This window comes from Aegilops tauschii, chromosome 3 (genome assembly GCF_002575655.3).
Source record: "Aegilops tauschii subsp. strangulata cultivar AL8/78 chromosome 3, Aet v6.0, whole genome shotgun sequence".
Lineage (NCBI taxonomy): Eukaryota > Viridiplantae > Streptophyta > Magnoliopsida > Poales > Poaceae > Aegilops > Aegilops tauschii.
Genome location: NC_053037.3, coordinates 335,294,090 through 335,305,887, shown reverse-complemented (window position 1 = coordinate 335,305,887; position 11,798 = coordinate 335,294,090). Strand labels below are relative to the sequence as shown.

At 46.6% G+C, this 11,798-nt stretch overlaps 1 protein-coding gene across 1 annotated transcript; it reads right to left on the bottom strand.

Moving 5' to 3' along the window:
- Positions 1-5,091: 5,091 nt before the first annotated feature.
- Positions 5,092-10,943, bottom strand: LOC109786761 (protein trichome birefringence-like 38). The gene is made up of 5 exons (XM_020345323.4): positions 10,499-10,943; positions 10,220-10,391; positions 5,969-6,141; positions 5,711-5,869; positions 5,092-5,619 (listed from the first exon to the last, which is right to left on the bottom strand). The coding sequence occupies exons 1-5, from the start codon at positions 10,867-10,869 to the stop codon at positions 5,328-5,330; spliced, it is 1,167 nt and encodes a 388-aa protein (XP_020200912.1). The 5' UTR covers positions 10,870-10,943; the 3' UTR covers positions 5,092-5,327.
- Positions 10,944-11,798: the final 855 nt, after the last annotated feature.

Here is an 11,798-nt window from a genome sequence, read left to right as displayed (position 1 = left end):
GGCTTTGAGAGACTCATTGATATCATGCTTAGGAGGAATAGATCTAAGTTTTAAAGAATCAACATCAAGAGAAATTCTATCAACGTTCCTAGCCAATTCATCAACTTTAAGCAATTTTTCTTCAAGCAAAGCATTGAAATTCTTTTGCGAATTCATAAATTCCTTAACACTAGTCTCAAATTCAAAGGGAATCTTATTAAAATTTCCATAAGAATTGTTGTAGGAATTACCATAATTATTAGAGGAATTACTAGGATAAGGCCTAGGATTAAAGTTTCCTCTATACGCGTTGTTACCAAAATTATTCCTACGAACAAAATCCACATCCATAAATTCATTATTATTCTCAATCAAAGTAGACAAAGGCATATCATTAGGATCAGAAGAAACAATCTTAGTAGCAAATAATTTCATAAGTTCATCCATCTTTCCACTCAAAACATTAATTTCTTCTATTGCATGCACCTTTTTATTAGTAGATCTTTCAGTGTGCCATTGAGAATAATTAACCATAATATTATCTAGGAGTTTAGTAGCTTCTCCTAAAGTGATTTCCATAAAAGTGCCTCCCGCGGCCGAATCTAAAAGATTTCTAGAAGCAAAATTCAATCCGGCATAAATTTTTTGTATAATCATCCACAAATTCAAACCATGCGTAGGGCAATTACGTATCATTAATTTCATCCTCTCCCAAGCTTGTGCAACATGTTCATGATCAAGTTGCTTAAAATCATAATATCGTTTCTAAGAGAGATGATCTTAGCGGGAGGAAAATACTTAGAGATAAAAACATCTTTGCACTTATTCCAAGAATCAATACTATTTTTAGGCAAAGACGAAAACCAAGCTTTAGCACGATCTCTAAGCGAAAAAGGAAATAGCTTCAATTTAACAATATCATTGTCTACATCTTTCTTCTTTTGCATATCACACAAATCAACGAAGCTATTTAGATGGGTAGCGGCATCTTCACTAGGAAGGCCGGCGAATTGATCTTTCATGACAAGATTCAACAAAGCGGTATTAATTTCACAAGATTCAGTATCGGTAAGAGGAGCAATCGAGTGCTAAGGAAATCATTGTTGTTGGTATTGGTAAAGTCACATAATTTGGTATTATCTTGAGCCATCGTGACAAGCAAGCAATCCAACACACGAGTAAACAAGAAGCAAGCGAAAAGAGGCGAACGGAAAAGAGAGGGCGAATAAAACGGCAAGGGTGGGGGAGAGAAAAACGAGAGGCAAATGGCAAATAATGTAATGCGGGAGATAAGGGTTTGTGATGGGTACTTGGTATGTTGACTTTTGCGTAGACTCCCCGGCAACGGCGCCAGAAATGGCTCATTGTCGGGAGTCCAAATCTTGACTTGACCTTGCGTAAGCCTCCCCGGCAACGGCACCAGAAATCCTTCTTGCTACCTCTTGAGCACTGCGTTGGTTTTCCCTTGAAAAGGAAAGGGTGATGCAGTAAAGCAGCGTAAGTATTTCCCTCAGTTTTTGAGAACCAAGGTATCAATCCAGTAGGAGGCCACGCAGAGTCCCTCGCACCTACACAAACAAATAAATCCTCGCAACCAACGCGATAAGGGGTTGTCAATCCCTACACGGTCACTTACGAGAGTGAGATCTGATAGATATGATAAGATAATGTTTTTGGTATTTTTATGATAAAGATGCAAAGTAAAATAGAAAGCAATAAAAATAACTAAGTGTTGGAAGATTAATATGATGGAAAATAGACCCGGGGGCCATAGGTTTCACTAGTGGCTTCTCTCAAGAGCATAAGTATTACGGTGGTTGAACAAATTACTGTTGAGCAATTGACGGAATTAAGCATAGTTATGAGAATATCTAGGTATGATCATGTATATAGGCATCACGTTCGAGACAAGTAGACCGACTCCTGTCTGCATCTACTACTAATACTCCACACATCGACCGCTATCCAGCATGCATCTAGAGTATTAAGTTCATAAAAACAGAGTAATGCTTTAAGCAAGATGACATGATGTAGAGGGATAAACTCATGCAATATGATATAAACCCCATCTTGTTATCCTCGATGGCAACAATACAATACGTGCCTTGCTGCCCCTACTGTCACTGGTAAAGGACACCGCAAGATTGAACCCAAAGCTAAGCACTTCTCCTATTGCAAGAAAGATCAATCTAGTAGGCCAAACCAAACTGATAATTCGAAGAGACTTGCAAAGATAACCAATCATACATAAAAGAAGTCAGAGAAGATTCAAATATTGTTCATAGATAAACTTGATCATAAACCCACAATTCATCGGTCTCAACAAACACACCGCAAAAGAAGATTACATCGAATAGATCTCCACGAGAGAGGGGGAGAACATTGTATTGAGATCCAAAAAGAGATAAGAAGCCATCTAGCTAATAACTATGGACCCGAAGGTCTGAAGTAAACTACTCACACATCATCAGAGAGGCTATGGTGTTGATGTAGAAGCCCTCCATGATCGATGCCCCCTCCGGCGGAGCTCCGGAAAAGGCCCCAAGATGGGATCTCTCGGGTACAGAAGGTTGCGGCGGTGGAATTAGGTTTTTGGCTCCGTCTCTGGTAGTTTGGGGGTACGTAGGTATATATAGGAGGAAGGAGTACGTCGGTGGAGCAACAGGGGGCCCACGAGGGTGGAGGGCGCGCCTGGGGGGGTAGGCGCGCCCCCTACCTCGTGCCCTCCTGGTTGATGTCTTGACGTAGGGTCCAAGTCCTCTGGATCACGTTCGTTCTGAAAATCACGTTCCCGAAGGTTTCATTCCGTTTGGACTCTATTTGATATTCTTTTTCTGCCAAACTCTGAAATAGGCAAAAAACAGCAATTCTGGGCTGGGCCTCCGGTTAATAGGTTAGTCCCAAAAATAATATAAAAGTGTATAATAAAGCCCAATAATGTCCAAAACAGAATATAATATAGCATGGAGCAATCAAAAATTATAGATACGTTGGAGACGTATCAAACCTCGGCCGGACTTCCTTATGGATGGAACTCAAATAGGCGATAAACCTAGACTAGAGACTTGTGTGGTTAGTCAGGTTGTGGTCTACACCCACATCGGCTTTCGCTTAAAGCCTGCCAAGCACATACCGTGTGCAGACGCTAAGTGGCGGAAACATGTGTGAAGAAGTACTCCCCTGCAGGGTTATATATGATCTATTCGAATAGCCGCGTCCGCGGATATGGACTACTTGGAACGCTTACATTGTTCATAGATAACTCGAAGTGATACTCTAAAACACGCAAGATAAGCGTGAGTGCTATGGATGGCATTCTCGAAGGGAGACGGGAACGGATCCATAGTGGTGTATTGATATGGTGAATATGTGGACTCATGTGCACCACCTCAAAGAGTTACCAACATTCATAATACAGGATAGCCACTGAGTCAAAGCTGGCTTGCTGCAGTTAAACTCCACCACCCCTTTGTTGATACAAATGCATATGTAGCTAGTTCTGATATAAGTCTTGGTGGGTACATTTGTACTCACGTTTGCTTAATTTATGTTTTGCAGAGAGACTTCTTTCTCACTAGTAGTTTCGCGTGGCCTTCGACAATTAGGTTGGAATCCCAGACAGAGGTCTGGTTCCTTTGGAGGGTCTTGTAGATAGACATGCTTTCTAGCCTTCTCTCTTTTCAGATGTTTGTACTCAGACATATTTATGCTTCCGTCTGTGCTTGTTGCTTGTATGACTTGAATGCTGGGTCATGAGACCCATGTTTGTAATATATGGGTCCTCGGACCCTATTAAATAAATACTTTGAGTCGTAGAGTTTTGTTGTGATGCCATGTTGTATTTACACATATCGAGCATATTGTGTGTATGTTATTGAAATGCTGGATATGTGTGGGATCCGACACCTAATTGTTTATTCTTGGTAGCCTTTCTTATGGGGAAATGTCTCCTAGTGCTTCGACTGAGCCATGGTAGTCCGCTACTGCTCCGGAACACTTAGGTTGGCCGGCATGTATCCTTCTTTGTTCCTGTTTCTGTCCCTTCGGGGAAATATCACGCGTTGTTCCTTTAAGTCCTTGTAGCTTGCTATGACTTGGGTTCATATGTTCATGACCGACACGTTCATTGCTGGGTTACGTATGCCTGTCCCTGTAAGTTTGTGCCACCTTGGGTTTACGACTAGTCATGTCGGCCTGGATTCTCTGTCATATGGATGCTAGCAACACAATCATACGTGAGCCAAAAGGCGCAAACAGTCCCGAGCCAGGTATGGTGGCACCCGTGGGATACCGTGCCTGAGGCCGCAAAGTGATATGGTGTATTACAGTAGATCGGTGTGACTTAGGATCGGGTCTTGACAAATATTACATGATGCTCACTAATGCAACTATTCACACTAAAATTATTATTGGCACAAAATGATTATAGGGATGTGACAGGATCGGTTCAGCTTACGAGGGCTTGCAAACTGTTGAATTGGTTTTGGTTGCATCATGGTTTATCTGGTGGCAGCGGCGTCAACATATGAAAGGGGAGGTGACCCAAACCCCTGAAACGAGTGCTGTGTCGATCAAAGTCCTCGTGGCGAATTTTATAAGAGCTTAAGTTGCCGAGAAGAAAGGAAGATCAGATGTGGAAGAAGCCATGTGGTGATGTTATCAAAATTAACGTTGACGCAACTTTTTAATATGAGACACTCTCAGGAGCGACAAGTGCTGTTGCCCGCGATGAAAGGGGAAACTTCATTCCTGCATCATCTTGGTTCCTTTCACACTCAAGTTGTGTTGACTCGATAGAGATTACCGCGATACGAAACGGTTTATACCTAACAGGAAGAACTGGGTGCAACAAAGTCATTATAAAAACATATTGCACGTTTGCCGCGGAGTCGGCGCAAAAAGTTGATGATTGCATGGGCTCGGACATAGCCACTGGTCTTGAATGCAAAGAGCTAGCACTGGACTTTGCAAATGTTTCATATGCCATTGCCTGCGGAAAGCAAATGAAGTTGCAAATGATCCTGCGAGGATTTCGTTTAGCGATAGATCTTCTAGTTTTGGGGACTCTACGTTCCCGATTTATTTCTCATGCCCTTGTAAATGACCTTGCGATTATTTAAGAAATAAAGTTTTATTGTTTTGATGTTTTAAAAGAAAAGACTGTCAACTTGAATTGTGAGGGGACAGCCGAAACATATTTTTCGGTTTGATTGTTCCACCCTGGTATTGAACACCACTTGAATCACCAATTTAAACACTCACCCGTAAATAAAAGAATTAACGTACTATGAAAGAAGAGCAGCATGACAAAAATTGCGGTCACGCATGTTCCACCCTTTGTTGGCCCCCTATGCAAGGAGCGACGCGTAGAGGATCTGGTTCCAGGTGTCGGGCAGGCCGGCAAGGCACCAGTGGCTGCAGTCGTTGCTGGGGTGGCCGCCGCTGTACGCCGACGGGTGCGCGTCCCTCCTCAGCTGCGACAGCAGCGTGATGTCCAGCAGGAACACCGGCTTGGACATGCCGCCGAGCGCGTTCCGCACCGCGCCCTGCGCCGGAAGCGGCCCGCCCGGGTACGTCGGCCCCGCGATCGGCTTCGTCTGGTGTGCGCAGCTGCTGGAGCTCTCCCCCCACTGCGCTCCACTGTGTAGTACGTAAATTTGAACAGGTCAGTGTTTTTAAACGTGGTACTACTACTCTATGCGGGAGTTGGGCTCGAGGGGTGTGGGCTTACTTGAAGTGTGTCGGAGAGATGCCCTGGAAATAGACCTTGGTCTTGGAGGTGTCCACGTTAGAGTCCACCCATCTGGCCCACGTGGACATCCCCTTGGAGAAGGCCGTGAGCCGGTCCATGTCTTTCATGACGTGAGCCCCATCTTGCACATAGTCCCATCTGGTTTCACGGAAGAGGAAATACAAATGCCGTCAATAAACACAAGAATGATCTTATGTACTAGTATGTGCTTGCGCAAGAAAGTGTAGTGCGTCTTACGGTTGGTCCTTGCCGGTGTGGGTCCACCAGTGCCAAGTGTTGAAGACGAGCATGTCGGTGCCGAGCCACGCGTCGCCGGAGATGGAGTCGAGCTTCAGCACCCGGCCGATGGACTCCTCGACGATGTCCACCAGGTAGGTGCTCCGGTAGTACGCCACCGACAGCCCGTAGTCCTGCACGAGACGGCAAGCGCACGTCAGCCGCCAGCGCGTCCGGCACCAGACATTGGTGGATCGCGCCGTGCACCTCGACGTACCACGCACGTAATTACTCCTCCATGCACGGTCACATCGGGCCATCAACCTGCACAAGTTTCTAAACCTGTCGGCGCCGATACGGCGGACGCGGCCATAAAACCGGCAGGTACACCGATGCATCTACCTGTGCGTCTCACTGTCGCGCTGAATAACGATGAAACGACAGGTGCGATGTCATCGACGCCGTAGCGGTGCCTGCGTTTGCCGGATAAGACCAGACGCGAGCTCGTGGACCATTGTTTTAGGACTCCTACTTGAGTGATTCCTTTTCCAAATTGCCCGTGACTTTACAAGATAGTGAACTGCAAAGCACCGCGATTGCCGATCGGGCGTGTGCTGTATATGGCAGCGGTCGCTCGTTATTCCCCGTACCCGGCCCCGCGTCATTCATTTTTTTTGCCGGAAATTATGGGTTGGCACTAGTCGCGCACAAGGGAGTGAGGCTAGGACCGGAAAGGCTAGCCAAGCTGGTGTAAGATTATTGCCCAGGAAACGAGTGATTGAGCTGCCCTCATCACCTGCAGTGCCAAGTGCCGTCTAGTGGCAAGAATCGGCACCAAACATATAGGTGTTTTAATGCACTGGACCATCTTTTTCCATCGAATGTGGTAGTATATATATTTTATGAAGCTGCTGCAAGTAGTATCTATACCCGAATATAGTGTGTGATTACTTTGAATGTTGTTCATTGGATGAGCTAATCCGGCGACCGGCGATACATAGATGATAACAGTACTTATGTTGGATATATTTTTGCGGGAAAAGTCAAGGTAGTATAAAAAACAACAGAAGTATTGGATATTATCTTTCACTCCCTGGAATTCTACCTCATAATTTAGAAGATTTCACAATAAAGCTTAAGCATAATGCACAAACCTCAAGACACAAACATTTCTCCTTCGTTCTAGAATCTTTCATATTTTAATTATTCAAACTTTTCTTTTAAATGAATTGATGTTCTTTGTTTTTTACTTTGTGCTTTACAACCCACAATATTCACGAACCATAAAACACATTGAAAATAGAAAATAGAATCTTCTATACTTTCACTATTCAAACACACTTTGAAGGACATTCACGCAAAGCCATTAGACCACGAGGCCATCTCAGAAGACATATAAGATATCGCACAAAACATCTCAGGCTCAATGATGTGGTCGTGAATTCCCATGAGGTTTGGTCAGTGAATTGCATGGCGTCCTAGTCGAAGTCTGCAGCTCGCGGACACCCTCACCACTATCTCCATTAAATCATGCCGGTGATCATCCATCATTGTGCTGATCGTATGAATGTAGTTCTTCCTTCTACGGGTGTTAGCCCTCATGTGAAACAATTCATGTTCGCACCCGCCTGCTTGTGGTTGTTGATCTACTTATGTGATCTTTCGAGGACCACATGGCCAATGAATCTCTGCTTCAAACGTTGCCGACCCATGCAACACTTTGCAAGAACTAAAACCCATTGTAACTATGACGAAAGACGAGATATTCCAATGTTGTTAAACAGTGGTTTGTTGTGTGTACGTGCGCGAGGTTTGGGGTGATGTGCTATGACAGATCAGACTGCCAAATCGTGCTCCGAGTACCTCTAGTGTGATCCTCTTGTGGTGGTCGGCCCTCCAACCGACTATCCCTCCAAAACTGCGGAAATGTCTTGACTCGGTGATCCTTTGCACTTTTTGTTGTATCTAGATCGAAATAAATTGTCGGGTCTTCAGGAATAGCTCTCTCATGGGAGCAGTTGTAGAGAACATTCGAGTGGAAGAAGGCGGGAAACATTAATATTAGTCTTAGGTGAGTGAGCCCTTAGTTGTGTCTAGGGCAGATTCGAGGTCCCTTGGGCTGCGGGCTTGTGGCACTCATCCTCAAACTTGTAATTGACAATTGCTTTTATCTTTCTTTTTTGAAACAAAGGCAAAAGATTTGCCCCGTGCATTGATTAAGAAGAAATTTAGAGGGTGTTACAAACGACATGGTGACACACAGTCTCACCCTCCTGACTTTAATTTACCCAAATGTTAGACACCTGCAATAGACCAAAGAGCAACCTCTTCCTTGAAGATGGAGAGTAGGATTGGTGGTGGCGTGGACTTGTGTCAGAAGACCTGTGAGTTACGCTCGTTCCAAATGAGAAATGACCCAAGAAGAGATCATAGTTAGGGAAGCCATGACCTTTCTGTTAGGTCGATAAGAGTCTTACATGCCGGTCCACCAAGCTTGGATGGAAGGAATGGTGCTCCAAGATGAAGGGTGAATGGAGTGGAGATGGAGCCACTCCTTAGTCATACCCTAAATCCTAATGGTGAAACATCACTTGAAGAAGAGATGATCAATGAATTCAGGCTCCCTCTTGCAAAGGGGACAGGTGGCACATTTTTGGGCACCCTTGTTTTTTGCAATCTATCAGCAGTCGAAACTCTATTTTAGATACCCAACCAAGTTGACCTTCAGGAAGGGGGGGGGGGGGGGAGCTTTCCACACCCTCAACTCTGTGCGCGAAGTAACAAGGACAAGAAATCGCACCTTATAAGCGGAAGCCGCAGAGTATTGCCCGCAAGCCGTATGCTTTCATGTGATGTCATTCTCCGTACCCATAATGAGATAAACCTCACCCCAATTGGACCCAAAGGGAGACGATTTGGCGAATGTGCTCAATAGTCCAATTGTCGGGTGGCTTGATTTTGGAGAGCCGTGCACCTCTTTCATGGCCTCGGCCACTTTCCACTTCTTTCTAGTGGACACATCGTAAATCAAAGGCGCAGTCTCCCTAGGTCGCACCCCATGGGAGTCCCAGAAATGTGTCCGCTCTCAATTGCCAATGATTATAATGGTGGAGGTGTAGAAAACATTGCCAATGATGATAATGGCGGAGGTGTAGAAAAAGTCAAGATCTGCGTCATCACAAGGAGGGTTTCCTATCCCACCCACGTTTTATTGGGCTCCTTCTTTCCATTCCAACCGGTTTTGAGTTGGGTGCCGACTTGCAGATTGTTTCCGAGGGCCACACACCTGCACAGCCGCACGCTCCACCCTTGGACGTAGGAGTGGAGCAAAATGTTCACCGGTAAATCCCGCGAGACTGTCCCTGCCTGATGCGCTTGGCAGGACGCGGTGACCTAAGGTCTAGTACGTTGGGTAGTCCTAGTGTATATTTCGTTTTACTTTCAACCAGCAAACAACCTACATGAGTACTAATATGCTGTAGTTTCTTGACCATCGATCCATCACGTGTGCCTACAAGTCAGATTTAACACCCACAAAGTACCGATCTGGTGGAGCCAAGAAATTCTCATGTGCCAAGTCTCTCCCAAACGGAATCTGGAGTCTATAAAAAAAGAAGATTGCCTTCCATCTCGAGGAGCAAAGAGTTTGACCCTGGTTTGGTTCAGTGGATCACGGGATGATACCACCAATCAGCAAAACACCAAAGAAAGAAGTGGCAGGAGAGATGGTGGACACATGGTGCCCCTCTGCGCTGTCGCCCATGGCGTCTAGTTCCCACGCCCCACCCCCGCCCCACGATACGACTTCTACCATCACCGACCCCGCGCAGTCATGTGGTGTGCGAGTGCATTTGTCTGTGCAGGCAAGGGAAGGAAGCGGGTCGTGGGTTTGGCACTACGCTGGACGGATGGAGGAGCTACTTCTACTTGTATCCCTTCGCGCGGCGCGGGGGAGGAGACAAACACGCTGTTCCACCGGTGGTGCCCCAAAGCCAGCGGCCGGGACGCCAAAAGGCCAGCACAAAGCACGTCCCTTTTCCAAAGTGCGTGCAGCATAATCTATCAACCACTCGTCGTCAAGGAACTACCGGTGTCAACAAAACAGTTTGGCCAATTCATGCTTTCACAAGTTATCACTACTACTAGGAGAGCCTAGCCAGAATGTTGTGCACTACAGTACTTTCTTCTGTACTGGTGCTGATGCAATGGAAGGGAGGATGGCTAATGACTGACACCGAATCTTAGCTGGAACATACACGGGACGGCACGGACCTGGAACGTGACGGTGGAGACGGGGTTGCCCCTGCTGTAGCTGGTCCTGGAGGCCGGCGCGGCCGCGTGCAGCATGCACACCAGCGACTCCCATTGGTTCAGGCTGATGGAGTCCCCCACGAACAGTACCTTCTTCCCCTTCCATCTGCTCAGCAAGTCCCGCCCGTCGAACCTGGTGTGGCGGCCATGGCCAGGCCCAGGCATGAGCAATGCGCCACTTCGTTAGCGGCCTTCGTTTCTGACGAGATGAATCGGTCCCGGACTCGCGTTCAAACATACCTCGGGAGCTCGCAGGAGGCGGGGCGCCACCGGTACTTGAGGTAGAGCTTGTCAGGGCGGCCGTACTTCTGGCAGTCGAACTCCGGCTCCACGAAGGGGCAGCCCGCCGCGTCGTACATCGGCAGCGCGTCGTCGTACACCCAGCTGCCATGGAACATGTTGCACGACGCCATCCCGCTGCCGGCGTGGCTCCCTCGCGGACCCGGTCGGTGCTGCCTCGTGCTGCCGTGCCTTGGCTTCGACGGCGGCTTGTGCCGGATGGCCAGGGTGGACGTTGACGTGTTCGCCGCGGCGGCGCCTGCGTGCAGCGAGCACGCCAAGGCGGCGAGGAGGAAGAGGCATAGCTTGTGCCGCGGCCGCTCGGGGGCCATTGCTCGCTCGGCGCTATGGAGCGACGAGCTGGGGACGGCGGGGCGGGGTGAGCTAGCTAACCAGTGACGGATTGTGAGCTTTATAAGGTGCGGGACGAGTTTTTTTACGCCTTTTATCCGGTCAGCTTTTCTGGGTAATATCTCGGGCTAGATTCTTGCTCACTCTCGCTTGCAGGTGGGGCTTGAACCGACGAAACGAGATTTCCTCGTCAGGCCGACGATGCTATGGCAATAGACATGGTGGTCCGGGCATTCCACGGCACACGATTTCATGGTGTGCAAGGTTCTAAGGCCTCTTTAATCCTATGGGAAGATTACCCATTTTAGGGCCTCTTTGATTCTAAAAAGATTACCGTTTTTAAGGCCTCTTTAATTCTAAAGACCCTAAAGATTGCCGTTTTTAGGGCCTCTTTGATTCGCAAGATTCTAAAAACACGAGAATAAAAAGACATTGAGTTGAAATGTCACGCTCATGTCAATCTTACAGGGTTTTGATTTGTTCGACTGAATCATAGAAAAAACAAAATATTCTTTAAAAAAAGTTTGAGTGGATACGAGAAATCCTATGGAAAGTCGTACAAAGAAATCATCATGAAAAGGGCGATGCCACGCGTCAGCCGATGGATAAAACAAAAACATCCACCGTCTCCAAAGCCATCTGATTGACGTAAAAAAAGAGTCAGATATCCTCAAAACATGTGTGTCGCGAATTGTAACAAGCTGGTTGTTGCGATATTCACTCTGCAACATGAGCTTCGTTGCAAAACACCCTAAAGCGTATTTCCTTAAGCGCTATTTTTGCAACAGAGGCCATTGTTACAGAAATTTTATTTGCAATGTTGTGTTGCAGGAAAAAAAATCGTCTATCACCTTGTTCATCTTTTGCAACATAGATGATTGCTACCTCTTGAAGCATGCGTTGGTTTTTC